A 26,464-nucleotide genomic window follows, 5' to 3' on the forward strand; every position below is an offset into this window, starting at 1 on the left:
CAACACCCTATTTTCATTCGGCAGTTGCTCTTTCACGCCTCTCATGCTGAGCATAGTTTTATGAACGTACCCTTTATGCTGCAAGGCAATGTGTATGCTATAAAACGAATTCAAACCCCGGTTCTCGGGCATCATCATAGCGGCGATAGGGGCTTTGCGCAGTTTATAGTACTCGCTCTCCGACTCTCGCGATCTTACTCACATTTAATGGTATGCGTTCAGCTTATACGCAACAGCGTCGGCGATCGGTTGTACCACTGTATGCGACGAAGGGGAAATTGGAGTTACTAACGAACACATCCGTTGGCGTTATTCAAGCTTCTTTTTGATATCGGTTTGCCGAACAAATCGGCGTTACGGAATTGTACCATATTTATCGTATTGGCAGGATTATGGGAGCACTAGGGCTGACAGTTGTTTTAGTTTGGTGAGGAAGATTAACAACCTTTTATGATAGAAAGACAAAATAATGAAACTGCTCGATACCATTGTGTTCAACCGCCATCTCTTTGGGTTGGTTTGGTGCCTGGCAGAGCACACACATACACACAAAAACAGAAGTCTTTTCTTCCGTACGATAAGTTTCACAGAGAGTGCGATGGAATATCGGCGTTGTATATAGAGGGGAATGCTGTCCCTAACCTTCGAATGTGTTGACCGCGAGGAGCAACAAGAGAGCCGACTAGGCTTCGGTTTCCAATTCAAATCAATCATTTCACTTTGAATTTTCGTAGCGTTCAGTTCAGTGAAGAAGCCTCCGGCTTGTTACTTTTCTATCAGTCTGTTACAATAGGCGTTGTTAGGCGTTAGTTTTTAGAGCCCAATAAGGTAGAGTAAGTCTTATAAGGATCTTGCGTCCTGAAGTGCCAAAGTCCGGGAGGAGTCTAGCGTGTCGTACAATATTGGACAAAGCGCGATAGATGGAGTGATCAGAGAATAGAAAAGGATGCTAAAGTTCTAGTCTGTCTGTGAAGTGCTCTGATAGTGTTCTAAATCATTTTTTTTTTGACAAAAGCCCTCCTAAAAGAGCTAGAGTGAGTGGAACCCCGCGTGAAGAAGACCGAAACGATCAAGTTTATGTACATTTTGTTTGCCCTTCCTTTTTGATTCCTGTTGGATAATTATTTGACCGGTTCGTTGCCTCTTCTTCGGGCAGGGTTCCCTCGGCGACGTTTTGCCCTAGCCATCTCCATCCATCCTTGCGATCGCGCGCGCCTTCCTACTCTCTCGGGTCGTAGTCGTTTGATACTGCTGCAAAGCAATATTTGCACCCATATATTCCCGTGTGGGGCCACGCCAACAAAGATATAACGAAAAAGGCAGGAAAAAAATCGCAACTGCGACGGCCGTCAGTACGAAGTGCGAGTGTATTTATTATACTTACTACAGAGAGCCTCCCGAGTGTAGTGTGTAACGATATAGTATTGAAAAAAAAAAAAGTATAACAAAGGAAAAACGTCCGGCTTCTCTCCGATTATTCCTTTTAGTCACATTCGAGGCAGTTCCGAAAGCAGTGCGTTGTTTGTCGGTACGAATTTAAGACCATACGATACACGGTGGAGTTTGGAGCAGAGTGCGCGAAATCCGCTTTTGTCTGTTAGTAGTGGAGTATTACGCAGTGACCACCCGCCCTGCCCTCTTGCATTACGCGACCACGCTGAAGAAAGGCTAGAAAAGTGCTGTTTTACCTCCCGGCAAAACATTAAGGGGAAATTACATATGGTGAGTCATAATGATTGATTTTTAGGTTTTTCGTCGGTTGGATCGCAGGCAGAGGGAAATTTTATCGAAGTTCGCAGTGCAACGCGCAGCGATTAAGGTGGTATGGTTGACTCTGTTGGGGGATTTTTGCTCAGGCATTGCGAACCGGAGTTATGTGTAAACCGCAGAATATTTACGCAGCAACAGAATGCCGGTGTAAATTTCAGCAAATGATGATACTTAAAGTCTAACAAAAATCTAATTGGCTTTGAAAGACCAGATTTTTTTTTAAATGTTTTTCTCAGAAAAATAGTTGCAGAGGTTGTTTATAAGACACGACCGGAAGGTTTTTTGCAATCAATTGAATTGTGTGAAGCGGTAAATCACAGTTTTCTACATTTTGGTGGACGCATAGCTAATGTTCCAATCGATTACTGTAAGAACAAAGGAAATCCATTGAAAACTGATTTTCGTGATGCTCTCGATTCGGTTTTTCGATTTCTACCCCTATGTTACCGTAAGACGTAGAATGCTACGTCAGAAATTGTAAGTCAAAAATGGATTGTGACAAATTTGAGTATGTAGCGACTTCTAGGATAAATATATACTATAAATGGAAAATAATCAAATTTTGAAAAACTTTTTTTTGAGTAAAATCTATTTACATTTAAAAAAATTCGAACGATGTTCTATATTTCATTCTCCGATTCTTGGCTCTTTAGAAAGACGTCTACATTTATTTTTGAGATTTCGAATTTGCAAAGTTGCTCAGAGTTCTGATATTACTAGAATCATAAAATTTCACTGAAATCTGAAATGTTACTGCTAACCTCGTAGACGAGTTTGCATGACATCCCTTCGACACTAAAGACCCAATGTATTGTGCCGTGTAAAATAAATGTTGTGTGAACAAAAAAAAAAAAAACTAAAGACCCAACTACGACTGGAAATTGAAGCATTTTTTTCAATTTCCAATGACTATTATCAGACATTTGATCAATCGTTTCTGTCGTATCATGAATCATTTATTATTTACAAATCACAGGTCTATCATGATTAATGGATAAAATCTGTTGCTTACTTTTTGCACACTAACAATGAAACGTGAAATTTTTATCGCCCCCTTATTAAGCAATTGGAGACAGAAAACTACCAACAAATACCATTGCTATTAAGTTTACGTTGAAATGGTTGGGAGTAGTAATCTCGGGTAATGGTAAAGACTGCAGGTGACGAAGAAAGAGTAAAATCAGGTACACAAATAGCTTATGTGAGGAAGTCATTCATTTTATGAAAAGGACTGAAGCTGGCTTCTCAACTAGCAATCACAATTTAGCCATTATATGATGATACTTTTTCATTCTCAACTCAATATAATTTGCTTGCAGATCCAGTAGAGATAAGTTGCTAATTACATTTTTCTCGTCGTGTGTAATGTAAAAACACTTGATACATTTGCGGGGCGTTATCACAATCACAAAAGTAACCAAACGAAAAACGGATGCTGTCAAAATCGTAAAGGCCTACCCTACCAGATTATGCAACCCAAAACAACTTTTTTTTTCGTTCGTATGTCTGCTGCACATACATCTCCGTGATCCCATGCCGCGTTCTCAATCGCACCTGTAAAATGAAATGGATAAACACGAATCGATCGAATGCCGGCTGTATTACCTCACGTGTAATTTTGCAAGCTTTTTTGTGTTTTTTTTTCGTCTGTCATTTGAAAGAGAATCTTTCCTTTTTCTGCTAAAGAGAAAGGCATCAGACTATTTTTTTTTTGTTAGTTTACATAACACTCTGAGGCTTTTCTTGTGCGAAAAAAAGGTCTGACGTGTAAAAATAAAAGAAATTCACCAACTGATGAACTTCTTCTGAATGGGGGATTAGAACCCGCACCATCTCTTCTCTGCAGAGGGGCCAATACGCACAAACAGATCAAAAACCATCTTCTTCCTCATTTCTCGTTGGTTTTTGATTATTATTTTGGCTCTCTCGGAGCTAAGTAAACATTTTCTATAATTGAATCAATTACTTTGAAATTAAATATAAAAGTGAGAGTGAACTGCGGGGCCGTATTTTTTTCTTCTTCACAATATTCAGTTGTAGAGCTTACCAACTGCCAGAAATGTATGTCTGAACTCGAGGCTGGTTAAAAAACATGATGTTTCTCTCGTGAGCCACTGTAACACGAACCGATGAGCTTCAACGGGTTGTTACTGTGATAATGACGTTATTGGTCGATCTGGAACAACTGGCGCACATCATTTCGCGCTTATGAAAATTAATTCGAACATAATTGAGAAAGTTGACCTCGGAAACTAGCCATTACAGCATCGTTTTGCTTTGGTACCGTTTCTTTTTTTTTTAATTATTGATACCCGAAAAATGAGCTCATGTTGGGCCTTCCCGTGTTGCTTTCTTATAAAGTCACCGTGAAACGAAAAATCGATGTTTGATTCCACTGCGAAAGTGTACCATCGACACTTCCAGGATCAGAGAAGATTGCCAGGAAGGAATGTGAAATGAGACACCTATCATGCTGCTCTCTAAGCTATGTTTACCGCTGCTGCACACATACAGTTACGCATACTCGTTCACCACACCACACCAGGATAGGATGCACAGACGTGGATAATAAAATAAATTGGAAAGGGTGCGTCGCACCCGGCGAACCGACAGCTAGCAGCCGTACGACAACGACGTCGACGGTGGGCGGATTGAAGGTAGAGCGAGGTCTACAGACATACAGACGGGCAGGACATCCTCGCCCGCCAGGCAGGTTAGTGTTCGTGTGAACATAATGCCATGTGCACGGATGGAGCTCGGCTGATTTTATTGTATATATTTTTACGTGGATTATTTTCTGCCTTCTTTTTTTTTCGTATATATTTTCTGCCTGTTGGTTGTCTCGTTGGCGTTACAATTCTGCAAACTGCGAAACAGATCCCCGTCTGGCGGAAGCCTTTTTCTGATGACAAAATTTTTGTCTGGTCATGTGATTTTTGCCCGACACAAGCGAGCATTTGTCGGCTTTGATTGTGAATCCTTTTTTTTTTGTTGCAGTTGGGTAAGGCAGGTTTTAATTAACGGTTGGCATCGTGCGTAACGTTTTCCGCAGTGACACAGTGCGGTTTTCGGCTGCTTTTTGTTCTCTGTTCCTCGGAAAGAAGAAGCTTTAAAGAGGTGTTCGATAACATTGACTTTTTACTCTCTGTTTTGTTTTACAGGGAATTCTTATTGTCTTTTGCAATTTTGGATTTAGAATTGAATTTGATATTTTTGTGTTTTTGATGGTGAACGATGTCAAATATTGTTAGGATTCAACCCACAAACATCTGTTTCAAAACTCACAGAACATTCAGAGTTACAAGTAGATGTGTCTTTGTTACTCAGATCGAAAATAAGCTTGGGAGAATTTCGAATTTCGCATAGAAGTAGTGCTCAAAAGTTTCGTCTTCTCGAAAAAACCCTGCATGCAAAATTTCAGCTCAATCGGACCTTGGGAACAAATGCCTCAAATCGGTCAAAGTTTTACTTCCCTTACTAACACGCAGAGAATCCTGAGTAGGAATCCCCAGGATACCTTTAACTCGGTGACGGGATCGTGAAAGGAATCGCAAACACGATCCGGAGGATTCTCACTCAAGATTCATATTCAAGAATCCTAGAGCCATATACAATCGAATCCCTCTATAACGACACTTTTTATAGTGACAAATCTCGCTATAGCGACATTCTGAACAGTATCTTCTGTTGTTTACTAAAATTCTTCGTTTTATTGCGACATTTCGCTATTACGACCTTCCTCTATAATGGTATACCAAAACTAATAATAGTCATTCTTTATTGCGACAATAGTACAGTCGAATCTCTCTATAACGACATTGCTGAATCTATAACGACATTCTCAACGGTACCTTCTGTTCTACATATGCAAGCATTCTTTATATTATTGCGACATTTCGCTATAACGACAGTCCCTTGCGATGTCGCTATAAAAGGATTCGGCTGTACAGGGCATTCCTGAGGATTCTTTTTCCAATAATCCTTTTCAAGGACGCTCACGAATCCAATGTGAGGAATCCTAAATAATCTATACGAATCGTATGTGTTCGTCCGGGTTTTTTGGCTAATGAAGCAAAGCACTGTAGTACAATGTAATACATGAAATTTCCATTTTCGAACTTTTTTTAGTGCCAAACGGCTTAGAAATGTATAAAACGTCACATTGTGGTGTTACCTTAAACAAAAAAATTTGGATAAAAAAACGACTTTCTGGAACTTGGAAATTTTAGAGATAAGTAACATTTTCAGCTCAAAAATCAAGTCCTATAGAATCGATTTTTTCCAAAAAAAAATTGCTTCCTAGGTAACACCAGACCTTGATGTTTCATGCATTTCTAAGACATTTGGTATTAAAAAAAACTATATCGACAATTTCATGCACTCTACTACCAGTTCTTTTCTTCATTAGTTGAGAAAAAAAAAAACTTTGACCGTAAACACGTCCTTCAAGTTTCTGCACTCATCATCTTTTAAAAATTATAAAAAATGCAGTGTTGTGAATAAATCGTTTTAAAAAATTCTCTGAAAACAATTAGTTTGCTATTTGAATTCAGTTAGATTACTGATATTCACGAATACACCGCCTAATGTCTGATTTTATCTTCTGATAGCAAGGCCTTTTATCATTTGTCATTCGGATCCCTCGAGATTAAGGTGACATTTTGTATGAAAACAGAATGCATAAAGCAGAACTCCAAAAAGCTATATTCAAGGTGATGAAAATCAGGGAATTTATTTTTCGATCAGGACTAACGAATATTAGGAAAATTTGATAAACATCTGAAGAAAAAAAAATTAACCGCCATGCGTTTCTTTTTTTAATGGCTATTCATAGCTGAAACGATTTTTTTAGTTTAAAAGGCCAATGCGGGGCCTCCATTGTTTGGTTTTATATCTGATCGAATCTCTTTACACTGGGATTTCGAGCTTGCGTTCATCAACGTTGTTTTTTTTTTGTGCTGAATGCTAAAAATATCAGGGAAATTAGTGTACAGTTCATAATATTCAATTTTGGAACCATTTTCGCCACTCTGTGTATGTTCTACTGCATACTGCAGCAGTATTGCTAGAAAAATTCAATGGTTAGCCGTTCGTCAGTCATTCAATCAGTTTGGGGTGAATAACTTTTTCTACAAGCATCGCAGCGCCTTACGATCTGCAGAAGAGTTCTTCCCAGAAAAAAATCCTGAAAAAATTATCTATTGATATATTTTTAGGAGCCAACTGGGCATCTATAGAGAATTTGTTTTGAAAAAGTGAAGTTTCCAATATAAAATCGTATAAAAACTTTAAAAATCGGGTGCAAAAATATAGTTCCACCGATCGATCTGAAAAGTTACACGGTTGTTATAGGACCCATAAGGAACACGAAAAGTGCATGGGAGCTAGAATTTATTATTTGTCCCACCATAATGTTCAGCATAAATTTTTAGTATATCATCGAAACACACAACTTTAAAAAGAAATGAGAACTATGCTTAACTCAAAGTGATCACATCAGATGTCAATATTTCATGCATTTCTAAGAAATTTGGCATAAAAAAAAACCTATATCAAATATTTCATAGACTGCCTGTACCTTTTATCATCGGTTTTGGACCTTTGCGAGGAACTTGTTATACAAAACTCCCAGTATGCGTACGTGCGGAGGAAATAGCAACCACCCGTCATCAAGTCTGTTGCTAGACTTATTTCATCAAACAAATTCTACCTACTGTAAAACTGGTGAAAAACAATTGTCTTTTTAATATTGTTTCCTCTCTTTTTCTAGTCTTTTAATTCTTGGTGTTGTCCTTATCACTTTTGTTTAGTAAAAAAGGAAAACTTTCGTTAAACTTTTTACTGTTGCCTACTTATTTTGCTGCCGTCGTTTTTTCTCATGGAAAACAAGGTGTGTAGTATCAGCACTTCATTCGAGCGAAGGAATGTCGGGAAAATATATTATTTCGGACTATGTCTGTCTGTCTATGGGAATGGAATTATGTGACTATACCAGGATCTAAGGAAGCGGCTGCTGCACGAATAAACTGAAAGGGTTTGCATGGAGATTATTTTCCGAGAAGACGAAACTTTCAAGACCTATTTAACGTAATTCGAAAAATCGATTTCCATTGGCACCCTACTGTTTATGTCATGCGGTAAACAAATATTCGAATATTGTTCTCGAATTGACCATTGACTGAACTACCCTACAATTTATTTTAAATAAACGAGGTGCGGTGCACGGTAAGCGATATCTCTAATAATAGCAGGAAAACACTAGTTTTTACGCTATTTTCCCCTATCTTCTTTTTTGAATTTTCTCACGCAATCACATCCCTACTACAACGCAAACCTTATTGAGCATGCGTGAAGTTTCAAAATAAGTGTTGTGAGCGCGCCAAACTGCTGTTTATAACATGATAGTCATTGATTTAGGTTCCTTTCTCTCTTAACCTATCTCTCTCTTCAATGTTCTCAAAATTCACATTTCTTCTAGCAAACGTTCCATCGGCCTATTTAACAAACACTTGAGATGAAATCATCAACTTACGCTTAAGCAAAAAATCATTGTTAATAAAAATTAGCCAGCTTGATCAAAATATGACCACCACATGGTTTAGGAACGGCTTGATTTCTTTTTTACGAACTTTTGGTCATTTTTTCTATTAACTCAGTAACTAAAACCCCTATTTTTGACATCGTTGACCGCTACCAGTCCTTTGATTTGAATGAAATTTTTCACACGTATTTGGTTAGCAAGCTGTGTATTGTTCACAGATGCAATATGATTTTAATAGTAATTTAAATTCATAAAGCTCTTGGTGACAAGCTTTTTTACCATGCATCGAAAAATTTCGGTTTCTTATGGAAATACGTTTTTTGTGAGTAATCTGTGTTTCTTCAATAACAAAGTTAGGTTTCTCTGAAATATCCGGTAGACATTACACTACTCATTATATAACATCAAACAGATTGGATGAATAATCCAGAAGTTATGGTTATGTTCACATTGGCGAAGATTTATGCCCATGAGTTGAATTACACTTGTCGACAAAAGCGAAAAAAAGTTGCCCTTAGATGATTATGGCTTTTTAACCATTCCTGTCAATTTTAGTGCAAAAGTTTCTCTTTCATTTTTTTCAGTTTGAGCTCTGGACCAAATCCAAGGACGGAGATAACTTTTTATTCTCCATCTGTGAACAATACTCTGTTTGCTAAGTCAAATACATGTGCAAAGTTTCATTCGAAACGAAAATGGTCGAATATTTTTTTGCGTATTCCCAGGTCATTTGGCGTGATTTTGCTCTACTGGATTTCTTATTGCATCAAACATCAATTTGCTGCTTCTTGACGTCCTGCCAGTTCCGGAAATAATGAAATTAGAGAGTCTTTAAGCAAGCTATTTTTTCCCCAGTTTTCCAGAAAATGGAATTCTCGATTTTACCCTGTTTTTCACCTTAAATTCAAATATAGTGTCGAACATCATGTTTCGGTCTCTGGGCTTCTTCAGGGATGAACTCTCCCGTTTACAAATATTTCTATGACCACCTTCTTTAAACAAGCAACACGTATGTCAGGTTTGGTGGAAATTGGTACAAAGATACAAACCTTGACTTCTATATAAATAAATTTGTGGACTAATTCCGAACATGAGATTGAGATACATTAATCAACATTTTAGAGACTATCATCCTTACATTTTGTTTCAAGTTTTAAATCACTTCCATCGTAGAAAAACAAACGTAACCTGGTTAAACTTTCGGGCACAAATTTTTGGTTTTAAGGTGCCATCCCGGTTCTGCAATATTAGGGAGTATTCAAACATTTTCACAAACGAAAGTCCTCATATTGCGTTCGAATTCAGTGCCATATTCGATATTTGGTCGCTGGACGTGACGATATGAGCGAAGCCTCATCCGAAAATAAGCATATTGCATTTTTTATATTTTTTGTGGATTTTCTGTAAGCGGAAATAATCATTCTCATTTTTAAAATGTTGTCGGACGTTATCTGAACCTTGCAAATTTTCATACTTCAGAGTATATTTGATTTTCGAAGAATTCCAAAGTATGTCGTCCAACTCCGATTTCCGGTAATTCACCTTGGATTGTTCAAGCTTGGAATATTCGAAATCTTTGATTTATGCAAAATTTTGTACCATCTCCCGGTTCATAGGACATAGTTTATTTACGCAATAAACCTCAATGGTGAGGTCAATGGAGCAGATTAGAAGCTGAGGCCCTTGAATATGTTGCAAGCTCATTAATCCACAGCACAGAAAATATGGTAAATAATGGCTACTATCCAGAATTAGGCCTTCAATCAATCCGAATCAGCCCGATGATGCCATAGTTAATGACATTGTGATCATTTGGCAATACTTTTATGAAAACCGCTTGACAGAAAAAAATTCCCTTCAAGTTAGTTTAGTTTTGTGCGTGAACGCAGTAGCTATTTGAAGTTGAAAAAAGTACAACGTTCACGGGAAATTCTGGGATGATTCGGGTTAACTGATTCCATGTTTAATTGCATTTTCAGAAATTTTTGCTTTCCCAGTTTTAGTTGCCATTTTTTTCTAAATTTGACTCAAATATCATACACTGTTATTCAATACAATCAGCAAATTTTGAGTGCTTTTGGTCTCACTGGTCAACTTCGACAGCACCGTTCCTATTCTTCGGAAGAAGTCCTATTTTAAGGGCACACATTTATGAGACCAGCATTTTTTTCTAAATCGTCATTCTAATCAACATTTGCGTCGAAAACCCAACAAGTGGATCGTTTCTCACCTTTATTCTCTATTCGCCTATTATAGGTCAAACAGTAGTGTGTATTGTATTTTATATCTGTTCAGCGTAATCCGAACATAATAAATTTTTCTGTCACAGCGGGGGAGGCACCACCGGACACCTGTAATTTATTACCGTCGAAATTTAGTAACAAAACACACTAAGAGGAGCACTCTTCTACTGCTGCTGCTCCTCTTGTGTGCTCCTCTTGATGTGTTGATGAGCTTCCGGCTGTGGGAGGCGACGTGAAACTATTCAGAATGACATGCTAGTTTTACAATAAATTCGCAAACAATACCTGCGCGCTTATTAGCCATCACTCAGCAATATTCGACGGTGGAGTAATTAGTTTGGAAGGGAATTCACTGGCATCATCCAACGGAAGCGCGCGATGAACACTTTTGGTAAATTCGCGAAAAAAAAGAGTGAAATTCGCGCTTCATGCATCATAGTGGATTGTGAAGCTATGCTTTACTTTCTTTTACTTTTATGAGGCATTAACCTTACTTTGTTTGGTCGGATCTTTAATGACCTAGAAACCGAGTATGTCTTGCTTTGTGCGCTATTAGCAGTAAACCAGTTTTGTATGTTATGAATTAGGATGTAATTATTGATGGAAGAAAGTTTGTACACTTTAACCTCAGTTCGACATTTAATGGGAGGTCAGCGAGCTGCCGTTGCATTGTTCGCAACGTGCAAAATATGGAACGATAATTGGTTATTTTGTTTCTTTTTCAATTCGATAGATTTACCAAAAAATCCTAAAACATTGGCGTTACACCGAATGGCTCCCCAAATGATGACTTTTTCTTTACACAATAGCATCCATCAAAGTTTTCGTCAGCTTTTGGAAACGCATCTCACTTGTTTGGCTTCTCGTGTGGAACAAACCGCAACGGCAAATAACCGCTTCGAAACAGTCAAAAAAAAAAATGAAAAAGAAACAGCACAGCAGAATAATGTTCATAACAAACTGCTATCGAACCAAACGAGGGAGGGGTGGGGGGGTCGGTCGGTCGCGTCATGTTTGCCAAACACAGTGACAGAGAAAAGTCCGAAAATCGCGGTGTGGTGATTTTGTAACAACAAATAAAAAAAAACCCAAAGCCTATTGTTGTGTATTATTTCCTCCACCCGTTGCGAGATGAAAATTTAAACGCACACAAGGCATTCAGGCGTACGCCGCACAAACAGCGCAACTTTCTCGCATTCAGGCGATGCGTTTGATACTGTAGTGATGCTTTTGCGCCGAACTTTTTGTGTTTTGTTGTGTGTTTTTCCTCGCAACACGAGGTTTTGAACGTTGTGTAGATGAAGTTTTGGCACGCACACACATTCGTCGTATTTTCAAATAATTTTTTGTAAATTTTCTGTCGTTTTTCATGAGGTGAAGAAATGTAAATCTGCGACAGGTTGACCTTCAGTTTTGATTTAGAATTTCATGTTTCTCTTACATCGATTCCAATATTTGTGAACGAGACAGTGAAGTTTCGTACAGTTAGAGAACGATCCTACATTGCTCCCTTGAGGAACATCACAGACTATCTCCGCTGCAAAGTTGTCGGCTTACAACAAACTTTAGTGAGTCACTAATTTATAGTCCACATTTATGCTCAGGGTATTTTTTCTAACCATCAGCAGCGGCAAAAAATCATCGATCGTAAAATGATTCAATGCTCGACTCGACAAACGGAAACTAATAAAGCATTCAGATGAGAAATGACTCGAGGACGCAAATATGTTATGCCATTTCTCTACATTCCCAGCATTCATGCTGAAAGCGAAGTTTCATTCACGCAATTACAAATGACTCATTTCCTTTTCAAGTTTGATACATTTGTTTGATTAGTGTTGCGTCTGAGCAAAAAAAAAAAAAATAGCGATGCAATGTCCGCTAGGTTTCTGTCTGATATCCATCAATGGATGGACGTCTCGAAATTAACCGTCATCGTGGTTCATCTTGAGTGCAGTACCGTAAAGGTCTAATTATCGGCTATTAAAGTCCCAACATGAATCGACTGAGAAATAGAAAGAAAAATTACACTCACCACCAAAGTTGTCTCATTTCACGCCCTGACCATTCTCAAAAAAAAAAAAAACGAGCCTTTCGGCGCTGTTCGACGCTTCCTTGGTAACTTCATTAATATTATTATTGTTATTACTGTTATAACTATTATCGTTATTATTGGCGGAACGATGCGGAATCGTCGTAGCGGGGAGCGGGGAGCCCACTACAAATGATCGGTTAATGGTGCATATTGTCTTCCTGCGCCAAGAGACGCTTGCACCACCCCCACAGGTTTTGCCGGCTAGACTTCCATATAACATAACGCGTGTCGCCGGTTCTGGCCGCTGGGACAGCAATGCACCGACCAAACGTCGGAGAGTTGGTTGGAAGAAAGGCAACCGGGAGCGGAAGTAAAAGACGTAATAAATTTTATCTTAATGATATTGTTACTCTATATGCGGGGCAATTACTCTTCGCTGCTGAGATGCCCACGAGCTCGGAATGTGTTAGTCCGTTGTGTGTCGCTGCCACCAGTTGGGCTGAACTGTGTTTATTTAAACTTTGCGTTGAATCAGTGAAAGATAAACGTAAACACAGAGCGGCGAATTAAATATAGCGGGAGCAATCATTCTTGCGATTGTAGAAGGATGGCCACACTTTGTGTGTGTGTATTTAAAGAAGCCGGCTTGTTCGATCTTTGTTTCGTAGTCCGGGCGGAGATTACCAGTATTCTGAGCAAAACTTGCGTTGCGGGTTTCATTAACTGATAATATCTGAGTGAAGTTTTCATGAATAGTGGAACCAAAACCCGCAAAGTTTAACTACGCTGCTGAATCTATTTGGACAGCTCATTTTTCCCTGGTATCACATGACCTTCTCTGAACCCGTTAACCGAGATAAACCCATGCCAGTAAAACTCGGTCGGCGCCACCGCGCTGTGGCCGTGTCGCCGCCGCGTTGTTCCGAACTTTCATTTTCAATTCCAATGTCAGTAACGTACCGAATGCGTCACGCTTCGTCAAAAACCCTCCAAGTGTAACGTTATACGTCTTGAGTGGTTCAGTTTTTTTTTCACTCCACACCCACCGCTTTCATATCAGCCTCGTAACGAGAGTTTTCCAACATTTTACTGCCCCATTAGGACAACAACTAACCGGACAAATCAACCACCCAATCCATCAGCAAGCTGATTTATTCTGTTCTAATTTCGACGACAAATTAGTGTTTTTAAGAATTGGTTATGAGATGACCCACTATCAGCTCACGCGATTCTTACGCACTTTCCAGATATCCAAATGAACCGAGATATTTTCTATAGTTATTTAATAGCAAAACATAATCCTGTGGACGTCAAACAAGAAGTGCTTCAAATTAACGTCATCCATCGCGTGCGCGTTGTGGTTTCTCTAACAAACATAGGGTTTTGCGTTCGTAGGTCACATTATTTTAACTCATGAGAGTATGGTTTCATGTAGGTATCTCAAAACAAAAACAAAGCGAATAGTAAACAAACCGGTCGCGGATGTTTTTAGAATGGCTTCTATTTAACCAGCCGGCCCTAAGTGTGAATCCAAATGTATCCCAGCTGATGACTTCTCACGTAGACTAGACTAGCTAGAGCTCGTGTGTTATTCCCGCATTCCGGGAATGCTTCAAAGAGTAATTTAGTGAGACAAGTGTCCATTAGTGTCAGCCGCTCGTTGAAAATCGATAATTTCGGCTCGCAACTGGTTCGGATAACGGCAAAAGCAGGATGGATGGTGTTACGTTTATCTGATGCGAAAGAGTCCAAATTTATAGGTGTATCGCGCTGTCGAGCTTTTCTGATGAGAAAACTTGACGCAATGCGGGAAGGTGTGGCGTTGCTATTTCTGGTAACAACAAAACAAAAAAGGGGGAAAACTGCGCAGTTTTTTTTTCTGGAAAACATTAAGTTTGTTTTTCAACGGAATAGATATGTCAACCAGTACTTCACTGTAATTGATTATCCAATATTTAAAATCAGCAGAAACGTTGAACGTTCAGTCGCATTGTAATTATTAATTCATGTTCCTTTGAAGTCTCACGTTGGGTAATCCGATCAAGCATACTTTTCTTTAATCCATTCCGTCTGATGTTTTACCATTGTTTTTGTATCCCCGGATGTGATGAAAATTCTGGGTATAAGTCATAATATAGCTATAATCAATAATTTAATTGTGGAGGGAAAAATATTTGAGGGTATGCTTTTTCTGGATAAGACAATAAAGAATCAGTAATTTGTACTAAGGCCAATCGGAAAAGAATTCATTTTAATTCAATCCTACTGCCATTAATTTTTTAACATGAAAATTTTTAGACGAAGGTATAGAAGTGATTAAAAAACTGAAAAACCCTTTATTTTTAAATGCTACAAAGTCGACAAAATATGGTTCGAATTTTGTTTTGAAAACCACCAGACAACAAATAAAGAGGTACAGTTTTATTACTTCTAAATATTATTCCTGAAATCTAAAAAGAATAGACGAGAAATGGAATGAAAAAGTTCGGAGTGCTTGGTATTCGACTAATTTTAAGATTTTTGACATGCGTGAAGTTTTTGATATTCACGATATTTCGAAATTTTGGCATATTCATTATTTTGACACCGATTATTTTAGTCCGATTTTTTACCACATAAAATTTTCGTTTTTATATTTTTAAAAAAATTAAAAAAGATGTTCACATATGGATCACTCCATACGAGGTGATCACAAAACAGCATAAATTTGGACACGACCATCACAGATTTTGCTCAAATTTGGGGAAAATAATTCATCTAGTATTAGAAAAATCCCAATTTTGATGTCGATTGGATTATCAAATTTTTACATTTTGAGGAAAATAGTTTTGAATTGTTTATTTCGAAAATATCTTAGCTTTCTAACCCAAAGAACAGCTTAAGAAATGATTTGCAGGAGTGTTGTCATTTTTTGAAGCAGTGTTGTCATGTTTTTTTTGAAATAATTAAAAAAAAATTAAATCAAAGTTGTGGGTTTTTCACTCTACATTTTTTGTCTTTTTCTTTCCCTTTTATTGCATTTTCGCCGCTAGTCTATCTTATATTATTTTGTTCTGCAGTAATGCTTACAAGACGAAGCGTTGATCATCTCCTTGTCTGCTTTTCTTATCGCACATATGATGTTTTCTTGCGCACGAACAGCGCTTCTGTTCTCCATGCCGCTTAGGGGCCATCCACATACCACGTGGACAGATTTTTAACGATTTTGACCCCCCCTCCCCCTCCGTGGACAACTGCTCATATAAATTCTAAAAAAAATGTATGGACCGTGGACATTAGCCAACCCCCCCCCCCCAAAGCTGTCCACGTGGTATGTGGATGGTCCCTTAAAAATAACCTCTGCCGCTTCAGGAAGGGGGGCATAAGTTATTTAGGCAAGCTCATTCAAAGAGATACTTCTGAGTTGTTGTTGTTTGCCACTCTCGTATCAAAAACATCTCGGCTAGCCATTTTTTGGAAGGCACGTGCCCTCTCACCTTCCTCACAGTTTACGTAGCATTGTTTGAAAAATCTAATGCTGGATTGAACATGGAAAACCGGCAACACTGTCTACAAAAGAAGAAAACATTCAAACATTTCTGTATAACCAGAAAAAACACACTCAAACTTATTTATTGGGCTGTTCTTTAGGTTAGAAAGTTAACAAACATTTTCGAATAAATACAATTGTTTGATGTAAATTGGGAAATTCAAAACTGTATTCGCAAAAAAGTTATATTTCGAGATTGGCCCATATTTCCTCGGTTTTTTTTTTAAGTTAAATTTCCAGAGGAACACGATGAAACTTACTTACTTTATTTTTAAGACGACAGACCGATTATCGATCCAGTGCCGAATCCAGAATACGTCGCCATGTCCCTCGGTCTTGAGCTGCTATTCTCAAATCGCCCCTAACACCTATTTCGCGTGCATCCTCGTCGACAGCACACATCCAACGAGTGCGGGGTCTACCCCGAAGTCGACGACCTCTATGGGGATTTCTGCTAAATATAGCCTTCGCTTGACGCTCTTCCGGCATTCTTGCTACATGCCCAGCCCACTGAAGCTTGCTGTGTTCTATCCGCTTGACTATATCCACCGATTTGTATGCCTGGTACACTTCATGGTTCATGCGTCTGCGCCAAATACCCTTTTCTAGTTTGCCGCCAAGGATTGAACGCAAAATCCTACGCTCAAAAACACCAAGAGCTCGCCGATCAGCCTCTTTCAGCGTCCATGATTCATGGCCGTAGAGAGCCACCGGAAGAATCAGCGTTTTATAGAGTGCAAGTTTAGTACGGATTTGCAGACTGTGGGACCTTAGCTGGTAATGTAGGTCGTAAAAGGCCCTGTTTGCGGCTGCTATCCGCCTCTTCATCTCACGGCTAACTTCGTTGCCACATGTCACTAATGTTCCCAGGTAAATAAATTCGTCGACTACTTCAAATGTTTCCCCATCTAGCACCACCGCAGCACCAACCTCCGACGGACTACCACGCACTCTGCCAGCCACCATGTATTTCGTTTTGGCAGAGTTTATGACAAGCCCTAATCTCGCAGCTTGCCTCCTGAGAGGTCCGAAGGCCTCTTCCACAGCTCTACGGTTGATACCAATGATGTCGATATCGTCCGCAAAACCGAGAAGCATGTGCGACTTCGTAATGATATAGCACCTTCCAATGCGATGTTGAACAATAAGTTCGACAGCCCGTCACCCTGCTTCAAACCATCTAACGTCACGAACGAGTTCATGAAAACGATAGGATTTTATACAGAAATACATTTGTTACTAAATTGTATGTCTTTTCGAAAGATATGGACTTATTTAATGAGATTTTTTTGGTTTTTTGTGCTGCGATTCGGAGAGCTTGTTATAGCTAGTCTGCCGACTGCATCTGAGAAGTCTTCGGTTAAAACGTTGACGTTCCCGTGGAAATAATTTGGAAACTCCAAAATTCACTCTTACATACCATATTTCATCCACCTGACATGATTTGATACATGGAGCAATTGATATGTATGAAAATTCCCAGTGTTTTTGCTCAATCTGTTTGAAAAATTAGAATAAAAAACACAGACATATATGCGACTCACAAAAACGGGGAGGGGTCCAGAAGGGTGGCACCTTTACCAAAACTTAGAGCTACTATCCCCCTTGAATAAAATTCCAAGTTTCCCCAACTCGGCCGTTTCAGTTCTGAGAACGAGCATTTTCAAAAAACAAGTTCCGTCCCGGGTCTTTACGGGTTAGAGCGAAGCGATTATGGAGTGCAATAGAGACCTTGTTAATAACCGGGTCCTTTTCTGATGTGACATGCAAATATATTTCGAGCGTTCTTGGAAAAAAAAAGTGATTTCATTCGATCGTCTATCATTGTTAGCAGGCTGCGTACAGCTTAGCAGCGTTGAATGAAAATGTAGAGTTTAATTTGTCGCTATGAATGTCTGTCTCTTTCACAATGAATTTGATCAATTTTGTTTAGCTGAGTATTTCGATAATGATTAGTAGTGTGACTTTGTGGAATTCTTGAAACGTTTAAATATTAAAAAATTTTCTCCAACAATAAATTTGGAATTTACCCTATATATATCCAATTTGGGAGTGAAAAACGTTAAATACAGACAACGCATTCAACTATGTATAAAGTGCACACTTGCTGTAGTCAGCCAAGCTTTCTGGATGCATCCGAGAAATAAAAGTGGATTGCTTTGACCGTATCTCGTCTGTTGATACGGCGACGTTGGCAGGGCCTTGGGTTCATGGTTTGTTCGTGGAACAAGAACGACTAGGGGAGGGGTGGGGGGAGGGGGGGAAAAGATGTATGGTGCAGCTATGTGTGGGTATGCCGCGGTGGATGCGGCCACTGTCAGGTCTCATCTTTTCTCCGATCATCCTGTCTGCTGGGTTGATTTGTGAGTGCAGTTACCTTGGCGATGGTCAGCGTGCGCGCGGTGTGAAGATTGGAGTACGCACTGTGACCAGTGAAACCTTGGAATGAGAGATAATTTATAATGGCTTCTGATGGCGTGTAACGAAAATTGAAGGAAGAAAATGAAAGCGATTGTGCTCGGGCATGAGAGTCTGGATAGCAGGTTTCCAGCGTCTGGTACTGCACGTGGAGGGCTTAGAAAAATATTATACACTTTCAATCGAATACGATTTCCATCGGACGACTTAAATGTCAGCTCGCTTTCGGTATTACGTTTTGACTGCTATTAATAAAGGGTTCAGGCTTGCCTCCAACCCCGATATAATTTGTAGATAATAATTCGTCGGGGCTGCAATTTTGATTGCTCGCGTGCATGCGACTTGATGGCTGACCATCGGTTTACCAACTGGCGTACGTTTTCCGGAATAGGGGGATCTGACATCGGTTGAACCCATCGCTTTTGCCCCTGCCACTTATAATATATACAAACTCTGGTGATCTGTATCGATTTAATTGGATTTATTGATCCACACTGTCGGCTGGGGTCAGGTTGAGAATATAGGGGTCGACGGTTCTGCTACATAAGTGTGACACGATAATAGCTTTCCGCGGCTGTTCTTAGCGTCACACCAAAGGGCCAGCATCGTTCCGACGGAAGGGGAGAAATATGTTTTAAAGCTAACGCTAATTCTTGGAAAGGTCTCGATATTCTACGAGCCGAGGTCAATTAAGCGTGATTTATTGAATCGATGATCTCGAATAATTATGAGTTGGAGGCAAAACAGGGTATTAAGTATTTTCATTCCTAACCAATCCGTGGTGAAAATCTCGTTTTGAAATGTAAATTCATAATATCAATTTTGTTTGAACAACACTTCTAGAAACGAATCGTCCTTATCTTCGCTTTAATAAAAATCAAACGCAGCATGATGTCTATCAAAACAAAACCAAGCGCGTGTTGTATGACTCATAGACAATTGCAACTAATTTCATTATCACCACACCGCATGAGAAGGTTTAACGTACATACCACGGCAAGTGAATCAACTTGTGAATACGATTGCAATTGTTCGATTGCGTTCGGTAAACATCGGTTCAACCCGAATGCTAAGATGGAAACAAAGAATTATTCATCGAACAAGGTTTAAATGTTCAAAATCATGACAGTGCGTCGTCCTATTTATAAATATTTACTTGACTTTCGGGCGGCGGATTACCACCGAAATATAATGGTGTGCCTGTTCATTTTTCCATTTGCGTAAAGCACCCAGACTTCCGTTTGATGTTGATTAATAGGCTCCAATTAATTTTCCTTTTCACACTTCTCTTTCTTTTCCAGATATAAAGGCTTACTCCCCCTGGGACGTGAGGTGCAAGCAAAGCGAAACCAAAGTGTTTATGCTGTGCTGATCAAAAGATTGGAGAAGGAGAAAAATCGTCATCAACAACCCAGTGTAACACCCACGATCGAGTTTCGAGTCCGAACGCTAAGAACTCTATCAGAATGACCGAAACTACCGAAGCCCCAGTCGTTGCCGAGGTCAAGACCCCATCGCCAACGAGCGAAACGGCAGCCGCCGCCACCACGAACGGTCACGCCGAAGAGGGTGTCACCGCGCCGCAAAAACCGGTCGAGGAAACCAATGGATCAGCGGAAAAGACCGACGACAAAACCAAAACCGAGAAGGCCGAAGATGTACCTCCGCCCAAAGAGATGCGAGCCGTCACGCTGACAGGTTTCGGTGGCTTCAAGAACGTCAAGATCCTGAAGAAGCCCGAACCGAGCCCACAAGCTGGCGAAGTGCTGATCCGCGTCAGAGCATGGTGAGTAATAGGTGTTGTTGTTTGTGCTGTTTTTTTCTACTTCACTTGAAACGTGCAGAAGAAAAGCTTTTACACACCTTCGCGCTGGTAATGAGCATGAAAGTAAAACTGCTTCTCGTTGATTGTTAATAGCAAATGAGGCGTGCAGATTGCTGGTTAGGTCGGGCACCGGTAGAGCAGGGTAATTCGATCGCTTTGATGGATTAACTACCGATTGGTATCGTAAATTGATTTACTACAAGAGATTGATTCGTCGATTCGTTATGTGCGAGTTTTCTGTGATTCGGTGAAGCTCTTAATCTGCGCAGGGATTGCGCGAGCTTGATTTGCGAGAGGTGGCTTTCTTTCACGACGGGCGCCGCGGCGTGTTTCGTAACGATCACGCTTCCGATGAATCAACTTTGCGCGAAGTTTTGCCTGCGCAAAGAAGGAAATGCGTTATTTGATGTTTCAGCCAAATCGCGAATGGGCATTTGCAGTTTGCATCAATCGGCGACTCGCGCTTTGTCTGGTGTTTTTAAGTTACGAGAGTGAAAGGAGAATGCGCGCACTGATTGATGGTACGCGTGTGTCTGGGCAGATGTTTTCTGCCAGCGATTTCTGCTAAATTGATTTAAATGTTCATATTTGATGTTAGTTTTATATATATAAACATTTACTAACCAGACAAAATGATGTATCAATTCTACGCTTTGACCTCGAGTACTACATGTTGGTTTAGTTTCAAACATCACACTATTTTGTTTTAAGTATTTACTACACGCACCTTTCTTTCACATTTGGATAAAATTTTCCTTTAAAGCGATAATGAAAATCAAATTCACCTTAAAATATATATAAGAAATTGATGTAAAAAAATTTTTTACAACAGTTCGCAGTAAACAAAAACTCCACCCTCGCGTGAAGGCAACGAAGAAAATTTACGTCGTTCGTATGTGATAAGCGAAAAGTTCGATTGCAAATTTCGCCACAGTTTGTTTAATCATCGGCCGATCTAAAATCACACTGTGTTCTGTGTTCCAGTGCTCTGATAAATAGCGATGACGGAATTTCACCATTACTTTCTTGTTTCTATCGTATCAACCATAATACTTTATAGTTCATTTCCATGGAATGACAAAACGATGATTAAGCTTTTCTACCGCGAAAAAGTAAGACTAGTGTTCAGCAGGCAGCCATTCCCTAGAAAACGATTATTCATACGACGTTTCACACTGTTTTGGTTCGCTGCACGGGATTTTGTTATCGTCTTGTTTACGAAAGTTCGATCAGCAGCGAATAAAATGTCTACGGCGCAGTAATGCGGTTTGACATTTCGTTGTTACAGATTTCACTCGAAATGGTCACAAACGAATCATCGAATGATTCGAATCAGAAATCAATGAACCCTGCGTGATGTTACCGAGGCCCCCATAATCCAGCGGCTAATTGAGTTCAATTGATCTATTACCAGACAGACGTTAATGCCAGGGCCAGATTGGATTACATTGTCCTGCCAGTGTATTTTTTCTCATCAACGTTTTAGTCTCGCCAGTCTTTTCCAGTCTCTCCCCTTGACTGGAAGGAAAATCCACTCCTACCGCATCCAAATCGAGACAAAGATTGAGAAAAAAAATCATTTTTCATATTTCAATTATTTTTTCTCACTTATCTTCTGGTCTGAGCTGCTAATCCTGCTTCGTGACGGCGAGACACGGTAGTATCGAATGGTAGTGACTGCAGTAGCAGCAAATAAATCCCTCTGCGGCCTCGACCGATACGGGATGATGAAATGGGCCAACACGGTAGATAGTGCCATCATCAGCCATGTCCTAATTGACCCAGACTGATGCTAGTCTAGTGAGGGGGAGAGGAGGGTACAACGAGTCTTGAATCTCATTTGATTAATTGTTGGGTTGTCCCTTATTGCACCAACTTGGCTCGAGCTCGAGTCAGTCGCCTTCGCCGCCGATGATCGTGATATTCTGGGCTGCTGTCTTCTGTGTTCTTTAGCCGACTGCAGCAGATAAGCGGGCGGTAGCTGCGCACGGCTGCAAGGACATTTGGTTCAAATGCGGGATCATTTGTTGATTATTGTGTGCTGCAACTGCGCTGCCTTGAAAGAAGGGGAGAATTGTGTCGTGTTTTTTTTCTGGCATTCTTCCATGCAACTACCATGAACCGTTATGAACGCAAGCGCCTGCAGAAAGGAAGATCAGGGCGCAGTGATATAGTCTGGAAAATCAATTGGAAAGTTGTTGCATTTGTTCGTGGCTAATTCTTGGCGTAGTTTGTGGTCCCTATCGTACTGAAGGCAATTATGAAATTCGAAGCATGCACTCGTGAGTGTCAGCCGAGCAATTGAAAATGAGCGCATTTGCGATAATGATGGTAGACAGCCGGTCTTGGTCGAAATTCGTAGCGGCTTTCCAAATTCGATTTCGGTTCGGTTCGATTTGACTCCGGTTATTTTCAGAAGTCGGGGAATAAAGTTATTTAGGAAGCGCTCTTTTTTTTCAAACGGGTGCTAGAAAATGTTGCAATCAAACAGAACAATACTCGGATATAGAACGTCTTCGGCAGGTTTTCTGCAGCATTCTTATACAAAAACCTGCCAAGAAAAACCAATCCCAAAGACGTTCGATAGTTTGTATACATTTTGTAGCTAAATGATTTACATTTCGAAAACAAAAAAACTGGTAAAAAGTGACATGCAAAACTGGTGTTGAATTTTTTAGATGTTATTTGTTTTTTTAACTGTGTGGCGGATCCAAAAAAATATTTATTATTTTTCTTGATCGGCTCACCTACAGTGAACAAGAAGATGACCAACTTGGTAATTTTAATCTAATCTGAACCTTTATAAAAAAATATTGACAAAATTGAATTTGAGATCTTGCAGTGAAAAATATATTTAAGAACCAAAAAGTGATTTGAAAAAATAGGTCACCTCTAACAAAAACTTTTTTGTGTCCTCCTGTACGGTGAAACCAAGAGTTACAAAAAAGTGGTCAAGGGATTCTAGGGAATCATCTTAATTTTAACTGAAAAATATTAAAAAAAATAGAATTTGAGTTCATACACTACAAAAAATTCATTAAAAAAAAGCGACTTTAGAAAATTTGGGCACCGCGGTTTTTTTTCCAAAATAAGTTTTTAGGTAGACAATTTACACATACTAAAGTGGGCACTCTTGAGGAAAGCTTCTCTATCAAGAACTGTTTTTATGCTTGACGCATTTTCACGATTTTTGCTTCTTAGACCATAATCACTCGGTAATTGCAAGAGTTAAAAAAAAGTCAAGGGAAGGTTTTAAGGAAATTGTTTGAATTCTCATTTGAAAATATAAACAAATAGGATCCTGCACTAAACATTTTTTTTCAAAAGAAAGCGGTATTCATAAAAATTGGTCATCTCGGATTTCTTAAAAACCATTTTTTTAAGACTATTCAGTAGGCTGTCCCAAAAAAAATCGATGTTCAAAAAGTCAAGGTGCTCAGCCCTAAATTGAAAGATAATGTTATGTATAGCATTACACATATAAAACATTTTTTGACAAAGAACTGAAATTTTTACTGCAAAGCGGGATTCAAGACGAAAATTTACATGAAAGAAGATCCTTGATATCTTATCGGGGGGCTGAGATATTGGCGTTAATACATGTGATGTAAAACTTTGCATTTTGTCAAAAAAGCCTCTAAAGCTCAATACCTCCATTGCACAGTGTTTTATTTTGCCGTTTGTGCGTATAATTTCCCAAATAGTGATTCAAATATTGATTATAGCCATAAGGTATGTTCGGAGGAGTTTCAGGATATTCAAAAATGCATCTTTTAATGTAGAAAGATAGGTGACCAATCCACCAATGAGTGAGATAAAAAATTTACTTTTTAATCAGAATAAAATAGACGCAAGGTGTCTTCGACAAAGTTTTAAGTTATATTAAAACAAGAAACTTTACCAAAGACATCATGTTTCTATCTCTTATATATTACGAGCAACATTGAGTTTTCTATTAGAAGGCACTAAAAATCACAATATCCGTTCTAACTTTTTTCGCAAATTTTTCCGAAGTTTTGAACCTTCTACTAAGTTATCAGCCAACCAAAAATGCATTTATTTTCTGAACATTGTTATTTTTTATCTCTCAAAATAAAAAAGTTATTTATCATATTTGTCAAAATGCATAGTTTTCTATCACATATAAAAATGCCAATATCTCAGCTCCCCGATAAGATATCAAGTATCTTTTTGCATGTAAACTTTCGTCGTAAATCCCGCTTTGCAATGAAAATTTCAGTTCTTGATGAATTTTTTTTTATTTGTGTTTTGTAAGGTTTTATTTAAAAATTATTAGAAAAAATATTTTTTTGTGAAGTTCAATGGGTTCTGGGAGTCAAAATCTGAATGCAATGCTGAACTGAACCATGCAAAATATTCAAAAAAACAGCCCCAAAAAAATAAAAAAATATATGGAAAAATTAAGGAATCGAACAGAATTGAAAAAAGTGCAAAAGAGTGAGTTTTTGGCTTAAAAAAGTCTTTTTTTTCATAAATCACGTTTGGGCAACCTGAAAACAATTTTTTAGAAAGTCGAAATGTTTTACAAAAATGCTATAATTAATATTATCTTTCAATTTAGGGCTGAGCACCTTGACTTTTTCAACATCGATTTTTTTTGGGACACCCTACTACCTACCTGTCTAAAACTTTCCAGAACAAATCAAAGTAGGCACTCTTGAGAAAAAAAAAATGTTCGTAACAAAAACTTTTCCAAATCGCTATACAAAGTGTGAGAGAGACAATCTCTCAGTTACAAAAATAACTTCCACAAGGCAGATATTATTCTTGGGAGAAATTGCCTTTCCAGTAGTTCAATTGTCCATGCCGGAAACATCGGAGATTGCGGGTTCGAGCCCCGTTTGGATGAGGAAAATTTACTCTCAGTCTAAGTCACACCTTTGTTAATTTTTCGCACCCTCGTAAAATTACATAGGTTACCCACTATACTAATCTCGAATTCAAGTTTTTCAATTTTGTTAAAAGAATGATCAAACCATTTTGTAGTAGTCATTCCTTGACAATTTCTCTCTATCTTTTGTCATTATCGATTTGTAAAAATATTCAGTCCTTTCCAAATGTTAGTATGTACAGATAAATTTTCAAAATAAAAATGCAAAATGAAATTCATAGGAAACTGATTCTTATTAGAAACTAATCGTCCACATTTCACGTAGACAGAAAGATCGTCATCATTACCAAAACTAGAATTGATTTCTGAAAAAAATCGAAAAATTTCACGTCAGGGAAAGGGCGAAAGATACTGTCAAAAATACATCTCTAAAACTAAAAAACTAAAACTTTAAAACGTCTCTAAAAGTCAGACAAAAAACATACAAAAGTTTATGCTGAAAAACATCCCCAAAACCAAGAAGAAGCTGGAAGGAAATAATCCTGAATATAACTTTAAGTGACTAAAAACACGTTAGAGGAAAAAACAAAAATTCCAAAAACGCATCTGAAAGTAATAAATGACACAATGTTTAATTTATTTATTTGGTTGTCCTAGAAAGGACATTGTGTTATTGAATATCGAATATGATCCTGATCGCATCTCTGTGCTATCCCCGACAGTGGGAATTATGACATAACCGTGCTCAGATAACGCAGTGGAAAGCTGTTTTCTCACTGAAACTTTGACGGCCTACAGATTGTGATTGCCAGTATCCCAAAAAGTTTGTGGGTTTGTGGGCTTGTCATTGGAGGAAGTGTCGGTCGATGTACCTGCTACTGATGCAGCCACTGCCGCACGAAGGCAGCTTTTTATTGCAGGAAGTTCCACTGCACCTAGCTGCTCTGCTACCACTGCCACTGCAGCTGACGTAGCCACTATCACTGCTGATACCCGCTGCAGCTATTGCTGCTCTCCGCTGTCACTGCTACTGCTACCTACTGCTGCTGAGTTAGGACCGTCCGAGTCACCTTCCGCTAGTAATATAATTGGTTTAAGCAGAAGCAGACTCTTACATAGTAGGCTGTCCCAAAAAAAAAATCGATGTTGAAAAAGTCAAGGTGCTCAGCCCTAAATTGAAAGATAATGTTATTTATAGCATTTCTGTAGAACATTTCTGCTTTCTAAAAAATTGATTTCAGGTTGCCCAAA

At 38.9% G+C, this 26,464-nt stretch overlaps 1 protein-coding gene across 4 annotated transcripts in view; it reads left to right on the forward strand.

Moving 5' to 3' along the window:
* Window positions 1-679: 679 nt before the first annotated feature.
* LOC129725644 (synaptic vesicle membrane protein VAT-1 homolog-like) overlaps window positions 680-26,464 on the forward strand; it is a 96,866-nt gene continuing 71,081 nt past the window's right edge. Inside the window, exons 1-3 of one of the 4 annotated variants that reach the window (XM_055681691.1) lie at window positions 680-828; window positions 1,390-1,722; window positions 19,838-20,322. In XM_055681691.1, the coding sequence (XP_055537666.1) occupies window positions 20,003-20,322 (320 nt within the window). In that variant the 5' untranslated portion in view covers window positions 680-828; window positions 1,390-1,722; window positions 19,838-20,002. Of the gene's footprint in view, window positions 834-1,389; window positions 1,723-19,837; window positions 20,323-26,464 lie in introns of all 4 variants that reach the window. The other 3 variants (XM_055681692.1, XM_055681693.1, XM_055681694.1) reach the window with 3 other exon arrangements.

The sequence above is a fragment of the Wyeomyia smithii genome, chromosome 2 (assembly GCF_029784165.1).
Source record: "Wyeomyia smithii strain HCP4-BCI-WySm-NY-G18 chromosome 2, ASM2978416v1, whole genome shotgun sequence".
Classification (NCBI taxonomy): Eukaryota; Metazoa; Arthropoda; class Insecta; order Diptera; family Culicidae; genus Wyeomyia; species Wyeomyia smithii.